A 15500-nucleotide genomic window follows, 5' to 3' on the forward strand; every position below is an offset into this window, starting at 1 on the left:
AACTCTTTACCCCATTTTAGTTTCCTTATAGCATTTACCACTGTCTGAAATTTACTTATACATTGTTTATGTGCTTTATTACCTGTTTCTCCTAACTAGAATGTAAGTTCCAGAGGGTAAGGACTATGTATACCTTGTACATTGCTTTGGCTTAATATTGTGAACACTCAATAAATATTTGTTGCAGGAATGAAATAGCAGCTCAGTTTATAGAGGGAACTGTTTTTCTTACTTTTGGCTTCTGTGAATAACAAAAGAAAAACAATTCAACATAAATCAGTTCTAGTCCATTCAAACTACCAAAAGTGAAAGAGACATTTTACTGAAAGTGGGAAGTAAAAAAATTTTTAGCAGGGCATAGTGGCACACCTTGGGAGGCCAAGGCAGTTGGATCTCCTGAGCCCAGGAATTTGAGATCAGCCAGGGCAACATGGTAAAATCCTGTCACTACAAAAAATTAGTGAGGTGCAGCTGTGCATGCCTGTAGTTCCAGCTACTTGGGAGGCAAAGGTGGGAGGACTGCTTGAGCCTGGAAGTCTAGGCTGCAGCGAGCTAAGATCGTGCCACCTGCACTTCAGCCTGGGCAACAGAGTGAGACCCTTTCTCAAAAAAGAAAATTTGGCCAGGCATAGTGGCTCACCAGTAATCTCTTCTTTTTTTTTTTTTTTTTTTTTAATGCAGTGGAGCAATCTCGGCTCACTGCAACCTCCTGTGTTCAAGCGATTCTCCTGCCTCAGCCTCCCGAGTAGCTGGGATTACATGTGGCTGCCATTACACCCAGCGAATTTTTAGTAGAGATGGGGTTTCACCATGTTGGCCAGGCTGGTCCTGAACTCCTGACCTCGTGATCTGCCCGCCTTGGCCTCCCAAAGTGCTGGTATTACAGGAGTGAGCCACTGTGCCCGGCCACCAGTAATCTCTTCTAAAAAGAACTATAATCCCAGCACTTTGGGAGGCCGCGGCAGGCAGATCACTTGAGGTCAGGAGTTCGAGACTAGCCTGGCCAACATGGTGAGCCCCAACTCTACGAAAAATACAAAAATTAGCCATGTGCGCATGACTGTAGAGGCTGAGGCAGGAGAATCACTTGAACCCAGAAGGCAGAGGTTGCAGTGAGCTGAGATCATCACGCCACTGCACTCCAGCCTGGGCGACAGAGTGACTGAGACTCCGTCTCAAAAAACAAACAAACAAACAAAAAACACAAATCCTCATAACACCATGAAGTAGATATTAACGTCATGGGCAGAGGAGATCAAGGCTCAGAGATATTCAATTACTTGTCCAAGTCAGTAAGTGGAGGAGCCAGGACTTGAACTCAGGTTTTTTCAGACCCAAAGCCCATGTTCTCAACCATTACACTAGACTGAATTACGCAAATGAATTGGGTGGATATAAGCAATCAGATCTAAGACAATTTTGCTTTAAAAAAAAATTTAGGCCGGGCGCGGTGGCTCATGCCTGTAATCCCAGCACTTTGGGAGGCCGAGACAGGCGGATCACGAGGTCAGGAGATCAAGACCATCCTGGCTAACACGGTGAAACCCCGTCTCTACTAAAAATACAAAAAAATTAGCTGGGCGTGGTGGCGGGCACCTGTAGTCCCAGCTACTCGGGAGGCAGAGGCAGGAGAATGGCGTGAACCTGGGAGGCAGAGCTTGCAGTGAGCCAAGATTGCGCCACTGCACTCCAGCCTGGGCGACAGAGCAAGACTCCGTCTCAAAAAAAAAAAAATTTAGATGGCGTTTCCTGGGCTCAAGAGATCCTCCCACATCAGCCTCCTGAGTAGATGGGACTACAGGAACACACCAGTGTGCTCTGCTCAATTTTTTGCTTTAGATAAAGTCGTCTGGGACCTTCTTAAACAAGTAATCTCTTCTAAAAAGAACTGCCCCAGAAAAACCTGGTATTCTTGGTGATAAATGACTAGAAACTCTGTGAAGAAAGGTTATTAATTTTGTTTGCAGCCTTTGGTTCTGAAGCATCAAACCATGTCCTACCTGGGCAGCCTCATAAGTGATGGTCTTGGTCTCAGTGTGGACAATAGGGACGTCTTTGGTTGGGATTTCACTTTTCACAGCATTGGCATTATCTGAGATGGTGACAGTTTGTGTCTTCACCAGGGGAGGCTGTGAAGCAGTAAGGAAAGAGTTACTAGAGTATTTCTGAAGGCAATGGAGAAGTAATCTTCTGACACTGATCTGATCAAAGTGTTAGCTTTAATTAAGTACAGGGCTAGATCAATCTCCAAAGGTGTTTACCCTGCCCAAGACTTTGACAGTATTCCAAAGTAACCCTGACAAGGTGTCAAATCATGAGGGATATTAAAAAGCAGCATTACTGTAATCACTTTCATAAGCTTAATGGAAAGCTGTAAGAGCAGACAGTTATGATTGGCGAGATAAAACACTTCAGACTGACCTTCAGAATTTGAATATAAAACGATTTGCCAAATAGCAATCACTTTGATTTGTCCTTGTGTCTGTACCATTATAATTAAGAAAATCAGCCACATTTCCTCCACTAAGTACAAATGGTACATGAAACAGCAGTGGCAATGGAATGCATTACCCTCGAATTCATTAACTTCTTTCAAATCAATGTCAGAGATTCACTTTGGAGTTATTGAGAAGAGACAGTATTTGGAAAACTGGAAAGAAAAAAACAATCAGTTCTACCACCACCTGGTGATTAATCCCAGAATTTCAGAAGAATGAACATTAGTGGAATACCGAAGGCCTTCTTGTCCATCTGCTCACCTTCCCCAGGGGTATAAATCACACTGAAACTACCATTTGATTGTGATAAGGTTAAGTGGCCAACCACCTTAGCATAGGAAATCAGTGCCTATGATCCTGAATGCTCTTGTGGGTGGGGTCAGTGGGAGTGGTGGGCTGCACAATGTGGCTGCAGTACATAAATTATTTGGGGCCTGAAATCTCATAAGAAGATGAGTTGCCCCTTTAATTAAGAGTATTTGAATTTTTTAAGCATGGTCTCAGAACACTGAAGCCTCCTCACCACAGAAGTCACCGCAATTCACCTCTTTCCATAGCCCACACTTGAGCAAGGAAAAGATGAACACACTTAACCAGCTTCATAAAGACCGACAGCCGGAGTTTTGTTAAGTTATCAGAGAAGAAAGCATTTCTAGCCATGGAGTTAACTGCTCTGAATGAATTTCTTTGGCACAATCAAAGGCTTTATTTTAGTCTGTGATTTTGAAAACAGCAGGGAGGCCACTACCCTCACCACACCACCACCACCTCCTCCACAGGACAGATTCTGGCCCTCTTCCAAAGACAGTCATTAGACCTGCATCATTGAATAAGTTACTACCTGGAAACTTCGAATGAGGGTGGGGAACTGGTTACCCACATGAAAGTCAAGAAATGATCCATTTTGTTTTCCAAGTGGCTCTCCTGGTGTAACATGTTCTTCACTACTCTCTGCCTTTTTTACACCAGGTTGCAGCTGACAGGAAGCTGGTGTTACTGAGAACTTTAAGGCACTGGCCTGTTCCTCCACTCCTATACATTCCCCAGTTGGGCCTCTTGGCATCTCCTTAATATCAAGATAGCCAGCTGCCCCCTCCTCCTTCTCTTCTGTCTCCTTGCTGCTTATGGAGAGGGAGCCAAAGGCAAAGCTTTGCAGAGACTCCGACGGGGTGGTCATCTGGCTTTTGCTAGGAACTACTGAATGCTTGGGACCCTCCCATTCAGAGTCAGGGTTAGTAGATGGCCCCTTTGTCACGACAGCCACCTCCTCTGTGCGAATGCCATTTATACTCTACAAATGAATGAACAGATACAAAAGCAAGAAGATTAGGTACAAGTGGGAGAATGAACTCTGAGAATCAACAATGATTTTTGGAAGCCTCAAAAATATTGCTACTAATATAAACTAAGAATCTTAGCTGATAACATGGTCAAAAGGAAGAGCTGCTGTTCACTACACATTATCAGCAGCTTAAGCAGTTCCAACCTAAGTTTGGTCCTATTTCTATATCATTGTTAATCTGAAAAACAATTATCCAGCAATTTATATTCCTATGGTCTTCATTGTGTAACATACTTAAAGGAGTTACTTTGTCATTCCTAAACGCCTAAGTTATTACTATGCACAGGACACAATGCAATTTGTATGTCAATCAAAATACATTCTTTTTTTTTTTTTTGAGACAGGGTCTCTCTCTCTCTCTCACCCAGGCTGGAGTGCAGTGGCGTGACCATAGCTCACTGCAGCCTTGAATTCCTGGGTTTAAGGGATCCTCCTGCCTCAGCCTCCAGAGTAGCTAGAACTACAGGTATGCTCCACCAAAACCTGGCTAAGTTTTACATTTTTTGTAGAAACAGGGTCTCACTATGTAGTCCAGGTTGATCTCAAACTCCTGGCCTCTCGTAATCCTCCCACCACGGCCTCCCACAGTGCTGGGATTACAGGCAAAACATATTCTTGAGGAACCTAATCAGGTTGAAAAATGTTTCATATTTCCAAACTGTATGTATCCTCACACTAGCCCTGCATGGAGAAGCTAAAATCTGGACTAGTTTTCAGGGAGATGGAAGTTGAGTACATCTAGCACAGGCTTACTTCAATCATTGTCATGGTATCAAACATGATATCAAAAATGGTGAAATGTTTCTTTGTAAACAATTAAAATGACCCAGCAGCTGAGATGTATTTCTTCACAGATTAATGACACAACACCTCCAACCTCCAAGAGAAATAAATCCTGGAAACACAGAGTTCCCTCCTGGGCCAAATACCTCACTCCACAGGAAAAACAGTTCTAAAGCAAGTAGAGTCAGCACTCTGTATCTGTGGGTTCTGCATCCATGGATTCAACCAACCATGGATCAAAAGTATCTGGAAAAAAAATTGCATCTATGCTGAACATGTACAGACTTTTTTCTTGTCATTGTTCCCTAAAGAATACAGTATAACAACTATTTACATAGCATTTATATTTTATTAGGTATTATGAGTAATCTAGAGATGATTTAAAGTATTCAGGAGAATATGCATAGGTTATATGTAAATATCATGTCATTTTAAAACCAAGACTTGAGCATTTGTGGATTTTGGTATCCAGGGGAGGTCTTGGAACCAAGGCCCCACAGATATTGAGGGACCACTGCACATGGAAGAGAATGTAGATGAGAAGATACCATCCCAGTAGACGGACCTATTCCTAAAGTCAAAAGAAAGGTGCTCTAGGTGGAAGAAGAAGGAATTCACACTAGTATGAAATGAATTAGTCATCTGAAAAATAAATAACCTTGCCACAAAAAGAATAAAACATCTAGAAATGCCAGCTAACCAGGAGGGTGAAAGATCTCTACAATGCTACAGTAACCAAAACAGCATGGTGGGCTGGGCATGGTGGTTCATGTCTGTAATCCCAGCATTCTGGGAGGCTGAGGCAGGCACAGATCACCTGAGGTCAGGAGTTTGAGACCACCCTGGCCAACGTGGCAAAACCTTGTCTCTACAGAAATACAAAAATTAGCTGGGCATGGTGGCATGTGCCTGTAGTCCCAGCTACTTGGGAGGCTGAAGCAGGAGAATTGCTTAAACTCGGAAGGTGGAGGTTGCAGTGAGCTGAGATCAAGTCACTGCACTCCAACCTGGGTGACAGAGTGAGACTCGGCCTCAAAAAAAAAAAATAAATAAATAAGAAAACAACAATAACAAAAAACAAACACCAGCATGGTGTACTGGTATGAAAACGGACATGTGAAACAGAATAGAGAACCTAGAAATAAGGCCACACACCTACAACTATTTGATCCTCGACAAAGCTGACAAAAACAACCAATGAGGAAAGGAAGGATTCTCTATTCAATAAATGGTGCTGGGATAACTGGCTAGCCATATACACAATATTGAAACTGGATCCCTTCCTTATACCATATACAAAAGTCAACTCAAGATGGATTAAAGACTTAAATGTAAAACCCAAAACTAATAAAAACCCTGGAAGACAACCTAGGCAATAGCATTCTGGACATAGGAATTGGCAAATATATATATATATTTGGAGACAGAGTCTCACTTTCTCGCCCAGGTTGGAGTGTAGTGGTGTGATCTTGGCTCACTGCAACCTCTGCCTCCTAAGTTCAAGCGATTCTCCTGCGTCAGCCTCCAGAGTAGCTGGGACTACAGGTGTGTGCCACCATGTTGGGCTAATTTTTGTATTTTTAGTAGAGATGGAGTTTCACCATGTTGGTCAGGCTGGTCTCGATCTCCTGACCTTGTGATCCACCCACCTCAGCCTCCCAAAGTGCTGGGATTACAGGCATGAGCCACAGTGCCCAGCTAAGAACTGGCAAAGATTTTATGATGAAGACGCCAAAAGCAATTCACAACAAAAGCAAAAATTGACAAATGGGATCTAATTAAACTTAAGAGCTTCTGCACAGTGAAATAAACTATCAATAGAGTAAACAACCTACAGAATTGGGGAAAATATTTGCAAATTATGCATCTGACAAAGGTCTAATATCCAGTATCTATAAGAAACTTAAACAAATTTACAAGAAAGAAACAACTCCATTAAAAAATGGGCAAAAGGACATGAACACTTTTCAAAAGAAGACATGCAGGTGGCCAACAAGCATAAGAAAAAAGGCTCAGTATCACTGATCATTAGAGAAATGCAAATCAAAACCACAGTGAGATACCATCTCCCACCAGTCAGAATGGCTATTACTAAAAAGTCAAAAAATAACAGATTCTGGTGAGGTTGCAGAAAAAAGGGAATGCTTATACACTGTTGGTGGGAATGTAAATTAGTTCAACCACTGTGGAAAGCAGTGTGGTGATTCCTCATGGAGCTAAAAACAGAACTACCATTTGACCCAGCAATCCTATTACGAGGTATATACCCAAAGGAATATAAATCGTTCTACCATTAAGACACATGCATGTGTATGTTTATTGTAGCACTATTCACAATGACAAATATATGAAATCAACCTAAATGCCCATCAATCGCAAATTAGATAAAGAAAATGTGGTACATATATACCATGGAATACTATGCAGCCATAAAAAAGAACGAGCTCATGTCCTTTGCAGGAACACAGATGGAGCTGGAGGCCATTATCCTTAGCAAATGAACACAGGAACAATAAAAGCAAATACTGCATGTTCTCACTTATAAGTGGGACCTAAATGATGAGAACACATGGATACAAGGAGGGGAACAACAGACACCAGGGCCTACTTGAGGGTGGAGGGTGGGAGGAAGGAGAGGATCAGAAAAAATAACCATTGGGTACCAGGCTTAGTACTTGGGTGACAAAATAATCTGTAAAACAAACCCCCATGACATGAATTTACCTACATAACAAACCTGCGCATGTACCTAAAACAAAAGTTAAAAGAAGAAAAAGAAATAACCTAACGAAAGCCAAATGTTATGGCAAGTGACATCTGCATGTGCTCACCAGAGAGCTGTATATAAGCCACTTAGGCATGAAATCTTGGTAAGAGCCTTTGACCATATTACAAACCACAGAGAAACAATAAAGAAAGGAAGAAGGTGTTCCTGGCCGGGCACGGTGGCTCACGCCTGTAATCCCAGCACTTTGGGAGACTGAGGTGGGCGGATCACCTGAGGTTGGGAGTTCGAGCCTGTCCAACATGGAGAAACCCCATCTCTACTAAAAATACAAAATTAGCCAGGCGTGGTGGCACATGCCTGTAATCCCAGCTACTCGGGAGGCTGAGGCAGGAGAACTGCTTGAACCTGGGAGGCAGAGGTGGTGAGCCAAGATCACGCCATTGCACTCCAGCCTGGGCAACAAGAGCGAAACTCCATCTCAAAAAAAAAAAAAAAAAAGAAGTTGAGAAGGTGTTCCTATGAGTAAACAATACAGTTTGAACCAGCTTACACACTGTAGTACTCAAATCAATATTATATGTATTATATTAGGAAAATCACTGCTGCTCCTTAACTTGTAAACCAGCCTCCATTGTGATGAATATTAACCAGGGCTCCATAAAGGCAAGGAAAGACACACTGCACACAGGAACTTCAGGCCAGCTTCACTCCCAAGCCATCTTGAAACATGCAACTCAAAAGCATCTCAAACTGGCACCAGCTGAATTCATATTGGGTAGATCTTTCACTGGCTGATAACAAATATGACTTAGGATATGAAAGACGGAACTGAAAGACTGACAACAAGGCTGTCTCTGTCTGCAAATGTATCTGAGATACAGCAATTATTCTTGACAAGAATGTATGAATTTCCTCATATTTAACATGAAAATAATACTTGGTTTGACTTATAGGGTTCTGAGGATCAAATACAATAATATACTGTATATGAAACCATATTGTAAATTCTAAAGTACTATACTGACTCATTTAATTCAACCAACCAATGAGCAGAGCACCTATAATGTCCTAGGGCCTGGGGGACACCAGAATGAATTTGTCATATTGTTAAGATGCTATGCTACTTTCCAGGCCACTTATCTCACTGTTTCTTTTGAGTCAGGCAAGTGGCTATAGAGCTGTCCAAAAATAGATCAGCTGGTATTAAACAAATAGGCTTTCTGAAATTGCTACATGCTAGTCCTAGCATTGTGAATAGCCATCTAAACCCATTCACATGGAGAGGAACTTTGGGCTTCTTCAAATAATTTGTCACAACTGAGAAGGCTGATTAATAATCAGACAAATACCTAAGATAATCAAGTAAGAGCCAATTTTGTGCCAGTTGTTCAAGTGATAAATGGTAGTCTGTCATCAAGAAGCTATTTGTGAACTAAACATTACTTAGGCCAGCACCACCTGACCCAAACTTGCCTACTGCTGAGTTAAATTAGACAGAACAATCTCTTTTTTTCCAAAGCATGTATAGAAGAGAACAATGATAAAAGCCCTAGCCACAGTAATTTCAACTCAACAAATATTTACTGAGCACCTAACATGTACTAGTCTTCAGAAATAAAAGAAAAACATAACAGTTGGGTTGGATTACCATTTATAGCACACTCACATATGGTCAAATCAACTTCTCCAGGTGACACTGTTATCCAGATCTCTAGGACAAGACAGACAACTATTTGTTGAGCATCCTCCCAGGGGTGTAGAATGCAACATGTTGCAAACTAAACTCATCTCTGCTGCTGTCTGGGATTCCCACCCCAACTTCCTCTATCATTTCTTTTTTTTTGAGACAGGGTTTCGCTCTTGTTGACCAGGTTGGAGTGCAATGGCGCAATGTTGGCTCACTGCAACCTCTGCCTCCCAGGTTCAAGCGATTCTCCTGCCTGAGCCTCCCAAGTAGCTGGGATTACAGGCATTTGCCACCGCGCCCGGCTAATTTTGTATTTTTAGTAGAGACAGGGTTTCTCCATGTTGGTCAGGCTGGTCTTGACCTTCTGACCTCAGGTGATCCACCTGCCTCAGCCTCCCAAAGTGCTGGGATTACTGGAGTGAGCCACCACATCCGGCCCCTCCATCACTTCTATCATATTAGTAGAAGGCATCTCCATCCATCCATCCAATCATCCATGCCAGAATTCTGAGAATCTTCTTCAACTTCTTCCTTACATTTATCCGCTAACCCCCAGAGATTATGTCATCAAGGCATTTTTATTCCATTTTAATATCTACTTTATCTATTTGCTTTAATGTTTCCCTCATCAATTCCCACATCTACCTTTGTTCAAGCTCTTCGCCCAGGCTGGAGTAGAGTGGTGCAATCTTGGCTCACTGAAACCCCCACCTTCTGGGTTCAAGTGATTCTCTTGCCTCAACCTCCAAGTAGCTGGGGTTACAGATGCGTGCCACCATGCCCAGCTAATTTTTGTATTTTTAGTTGAGACAGGGTTTCACCATGTTGGCCAGGCTGGTCTTGAACTCCTTACCTCAAGTGATCTGCCCACCACAGCCTCCCAAAGTGTTGAGATTACAGGTGTGAGCCACTGTGCCCGGCCTGTTAAAGCTGTCAGAACGCCTCATCCAGATTACCACAAATGCCCTCAACAGTTTCTTCTTTCCTTTCTTCCTTCTTTCTCATCGCAAACCTTCCTTGAATGTGTCCTCTATTATGCTGCTAAAGTGCTTATTTCTAAAATTAAACACTGAAAATTCAATTTTCTAGTTTAAAACCCTTCATTGGGTTTTAGTAAGACAGAAAATACTTTAAAATCTGACCCTTACCTCTCTCTCCAGCTTCCTCCAGCTATACCTCCACATATATCCTTCTCCCCATTACTTCAAAACTATTTGTAGTCCCTAGGACAGAGCATCTTTCTATTATCTCTGTGCCTTTGTAAATCTTATTCCTTCTGCCTGGAAGTCCACACTTAGCTCAACTGTCATTTCTTCTAGATTTTCCTTGGCTGCCTAAAGTATGTTTAGATACCAGTCCTCTTTTGTTCCCATTGTACCCTATCATCACTGGCATATTCATCTGTCTTTTCCATTAGCCTATGAAATCCTTGAGGGATGAGAACTTGTTACTGTCTTACTTAGCTCTCTATCTTTCTTGTACAGTTTTTGGTATGTAATAGATGCTCAGTAAAAATGTGTTGAAGGTATGTTAGGTAGATCCAGGTCACTTGACAACTTCTTCTTTGTGCTGTGCTATTCAGTAACTAAAATGTTTAGAAAAGCATGTTTAGGAAGAAATAAACAGTGGCTCATTTGACCAGACTCATAGTCTAGTCCAGCATTTTATCTCCTCCATCAGTAAAATAAGAGAAAACTAATTTTTTTTATATTTACCATGTGCCAGGTGCTGTGCTAATCACTTGAGCATGTTTTTTCATTTAATTATTTACAGTATAATTATGAAGTAGTCATTATTTCTATTTTATAGATGAACAGATGAGCAGCTAGTGTTTAGACTCACATCTATCTCTGGTTCTAAAGCCAATCTTCTTCCCATGACACCAGAAGGTATTTCAAGTAGGACCAAAGCACATGTCCTATTTATTTTACTTATGTATATATTTATTTTTTAGACATAGGCTCTCGCTATGTTGCTCAGGCAGGATTCAAATCCCTGGGCCCAAGGGATCTTCCCACCTCAGGCTCCCGATTAGCTAGGACTACAGGCACATGCCAGTGTGCCCAGCTTCAGGACATGTCATATTATGCTCAAAATAACACACAGCAAACCCGACTCTAACTTTGAGACGTACAAACAGCGTCCAAACTCCTCTTAACAGAGTCTGTTCTTGGTGGCTGACGCTAGATTTTTACATATAACAAGGCTGAAAAGCCAGAAGACAAGACTGGCCAGAAGAAAATATAAAGTCTCCATGACACAAGACACCCAGAATCTGGCATTTAATATCAGTAAAGAATTCTAACTGACAGTGTTGTTGCCTTTGGCTGTGACCATCATCAAGGGCCACTGGATTATTTAAGACTGCAACTGCACATACCAAATTAGCCTGAAAACTTTAAAGGGATCTTCTCAACTAGAAGATGAATATATGGCTGTGTCTGAACCATCCTCAGTAACAAAAAGGCAAAGCTGAGACTTAATGTTATTCAAAGGTGTTAATATAGATGTTGCTTACTTGAACTGATGGGGAATCTGTAAGAAAAAAGATGCTGGCCAGGTGCAGTGGCTCACACCTGTAATCCTAGCACTTTGGGAGGCCGAGGCGGGTGGTCACCTGAGGTCAGGAGCTTAGGACCAGCCTAGCCAACATGGCGAAACCCCGCCTCTACTAAAAATACAAAAATTAGCCAGGCGTGGTGGTGCATGCCTATAATCCCAGCTACTCAAGAGGCTGAGGAAGGAGAATCGCTTGAACCCCGGAGGTGGAGGTTGTAGTGAGCTGAAATCGTGCCACTGCACTCCAGCTTGTGCGACAGGAGGGAGGCTCCATCTCAAAAAAAAAAAAGAAAGAAAAAGGAAAAAAGATGCTATGATAGAAAGACTGGCTGCCTATATATATAAAGTACTGCAATGATATCTAGTTGGTTTTAATAATATGAAAAAAAGAATATTAGACAAATATTTAACTGAACAGAAACATTATTTGAAGATTCTCAATTTCATTTAAAAAGTCAATGGCTCCTGCTAAGTATGATAATTCAGTATTTTCTTTGTTTTGGGGAAGAAAACAAGATTTTTTTTCCTAAAGGCTTTCTCTCAAAAACTATTTATGCAAAGGGATTATGTCTCAGAATCATCAGACCCTGTTTATATATATGCCTTTATGAGTTATAAATTACCCCTTTTTTGACCTATGAATTCCAGATATTATTAAAAGCAGGATATGGGCTGGGCGCAGTGGCTCACGCCTACAATCCCAGCACTTTGGGAGGCCAAGGCGGGTGATCACCTGAGGTCGGGAGTTCGAGACCAGCCTGACCAACATGGAGAAACCCCGTCTCTAACATAAATACAAAATTAGCCAGGTGTGGTGACGCATGCCTGTAATCCCAGCTACTTGGGAGGCTGAGGCAGGAGAATTGCTTGAACCAAGGAGGTGGAGGTTGCAGTGAGCTGAGATTGTGCCATTGCACTCCAGCCTGGGCAACAAGAACAAAACTCCATCTAAAAAAAAAGCAGGATATGGGTGTTTTATAGGTATTTTGCTGCTGCTCCAACAAATGCAATCCAGAGTCTATTTCTTTTCAGGTTATTTTTGAAGTAAGGATTTACATATTTGAAGAGACTATCAAAAGAACCACAGCTGGCTGGGCACAGTGGCTCACACCTGTAATCCCAGCACTTTGGGAGGCCAAGGCGGGCGGATCACGAGGTCAGGAGATGGAGACCATCCTGGCTAACACGGTGAAACCCTGTCTCTACTAAAACTCCAAAAAATTAGCCGGGCGTGGTGGTGGATGCCTGTAGTCCCAGCTACTCAGGCTGAGGCAGGAGAACAGTGTGAACCCGGGAGGCGGAGCTTGCAGTGAGCCGAGATTGTGCCACTGCACTCCAGCCTGGGCAACAGAGTGAGACTCTGTCTCAAAAAAAAAAAAAAAAAAAAAAAAGAACCACAGTTAAGCTTACAAGACTGTCTTATCCTTTAAGAGATCAAAGTGAAAATATATCCTGAAAATTTTCCTAAAATTTTGCTACATAAGAGCCATGTAAGAGTACCTGTGTAGTAATTTTATCCCCACATATTTAATCACTTGTTCCCCACTTAGTGAAGACCAATTTTACCTTTTAGTGGCAATAGAAAAACAACTCCTTTCTCTATTAAAAGGAAGAAAACACACTGCTATTGTCTCAATTTATCTTTCTATATAATTCAAAGACTAAACCCTCCTCTTGATCAGTTATGCTTTATTTCTTAGCCATTTAAAAATTATATTTTCCAATGTGTATAAATACACACATGAAAAAGATCTTAAGGTGGCCGGGCGCGATGGCTCACGCCTGTAATCCCAGCACTTTGGGAGGCTGAGGCGGGTGGATCACGAGGTCAAGAGATCGAGACCATCCTGGCCAACATGGTGAAACCCCCGTCTCTACTAAAAATACAAAAATTAGCTGGGTGTGGTGACATGTGCCTGTAGTCCCAGCTACTCGGGAGGATGAGGCAGGAGAATCGCTTAAACCTGGGAGACGGAGGTTGCGGTGAGCTGAGATCGCGCCACTGCACTCTAGCCTGGTGACAGAGCAAGACTCTGTCTCAAAAAAAAAAAAAAAAAAGAAAAGAAAAAAGATTTTAAGGTGTACTAAAATATTAATAATCATGGGATTGCAAACGATCTTTTTGTTTGCGGTTTTTCTCTATTTCCTAACCTTTCTAAAATAAGTATGTATTACTTTTATAATAAAAAGTGGTTATTTTCTTATGCAAGCACTTGTATCTGGTTTCAGTAGTGAAATGATCTTTAAAACCTGAAGAGTCTAGTAAACAATTTATGCAGAAAGTGCTAAAAAATCCTTAACATTTTCCAAGTCTTTTAAAAACAGTAAAAAATAAGCCTTAATAGGCTTCTAAAAGAAAAAAGTAGTTAGAGGAAAGAATTATAAGCTAGTAACTGGTACGTAATATAAAACTTCTCTTTTATAAGGGGAATATAATATTAAACCTTGGTAATTTAGTTAGTTGGTTTTGAAAGTCAAAGTCAGCTGGGTGAGGTGGTTCACACCTTTAATCCCAGCACTTTGGGAGGGCGAGGCGGGCAGATTGCTTGAGTCCAGAAGTTCGAGACCAGCCTGGGCAATATGGCAAGACCCCATCTCTACCAAAAATACAAAAAATTAGCCAGGTGTGGTGGCGTGTGCCTATATTCCCAGCCACTAAGGAGGCTGAGGTGGGAGGATCACTCGAGCATGGCAGGTGGAGGTTGTAAACTTGGGGTAAAAAAGAAAAGAAAAGAAAGTCAAAGTCAATGATGATGAATTTAACATATCTGTATAACTGGTGGAAAAGAAATACTTCAAATTTAATTGTAGCTTCATTGTATTTTAATGTTTTCTGATTTAGAGGTAGAAGGGATATTATCAGGAAAGTGATTTAAAATGTGGTTGTTGGCCAGGTGTGGTGGCTCACGCCTGTAATCCTAGCAATTTGGGAGGCTGAGGCAGGCGGATCATTTGAGGTCAGGAGTTCGAAACCAGCCTGGCCAACATGGTGAAACCCCATCTCCACTAAAAATACAAAAAAATTAGCCAGGCATGGTGGCGGGTGCCTGTAATCCCAGCTACTCGCAAGGCCGAGGCAGGAGAATTGCTTGAACCCAGGAGGTGGAGGTTGCAATAAGCTGAGATCACACCACTGCACTCCAGCCTGGGTGACAGAGCAAGACTCTGTCCAAAACAAAAAAAAAGTGGTTATCTGTGATTTAATTCCTTACTAAACTTTCTTCTTAAGTATCTACCTCTGAAACAGTGAAGATACTCAAAGGAAATTATTACTCTCTTGCCAAAGTCATGACAGCAATAGAGAATATAAAATATTAAAGATCGGCTGGGCATGGTGGCTTATGCTTGTAATCCCAGCACTTTGGGAGGCCGAGGCAGGTGAATCATGAGGTCAGGAGATCGAGACCAGCCTGGCCAACATGGTGAAACCCTGTCTTTACCAAAAATACAAAAATTAGCCAGGCATGGTGGCATGTGCCTGTAATCCCAGTTACTCAGGAGGCTGAGGCATGAGAATCGCTTGAACCCAGGAGGCAGAGGTTGCAGTGAGCCAAGGTCATGCCACTGCACTCCAGCCTGGCGACAGAGTGAGACTCCAACTCAAAAAAAAAAAAAAAAAAAAAAAAAAAGATCAAAGTATCCCCAAAACTGATCTAAACAATAACTTTAGGTTAGTGATATACACTATAGATTGATACTATCACATCACAATTCATATCCAGAATGATTTATATTTCTTAAAATATTACTTTTTGCAAAGTAACGTGAACCAAAGCAATGAAGACAGGAAGTCCCTACATGGTGTTTCTTGAACTCCTGAAGTGGCCCAAGCCTATGGATTTAACTAAAATTGGGCTTCCTTTCAGCTTTTGTTAGCAAGTTCTCAAACAGGTCCTCATTATA

At 41.8% G+C, this 15500-nt stretch overlaps 1 protein-coding gene across 50 annotated transcripts in view; it reads right to left on the reverse strand.

Annotated features, from left to right (window-relative positions):
* The window catches only part of EPB41 (erythrocyte membrane protein band 4.1), a 233095-nt gene that overhangs the window by 20145 nt on the left and 197450 nt on the right, over nucleotides 1-15500 (reverse strand). For 30 of the 50 annotated variants that reach the window (XM_063667048.1, XM_063667050.1, XM_063667043.1 and 27 more), the window contains one exon: nucleotides 2001-2129. In XM_063667048.1, coding sequence (XP_063523118.1) covers nucleotides 2001-2129 — 129 coding nt within the window. Of the gene's footprint in view, nucleotides 1-2000; nucleotides 2130-3339; nucleotides 3790-15500 lie in introns of all 50 variants that reach the window. The other 20 variants (XM_054497819.2, XM_063666953.1, XM_063666935.1 and 17 more) reach the window with 2 other exon arrangements.

Source organism: Pongo pygmaeus, chromosome 1 (assembly GCF_028885625.2).
Source record: "Pongo pygmaeus isolate AG05252 chromosome 1, NHGRI_mPonPyg2-v2.0_pri, whole genome shotgun sequence".
Lineage (NCBI taxonomy): Eukaryota > Metazoa > Chordata > Mammalia > Primates > Hominidae > Pongo > Pongo pygmaeus.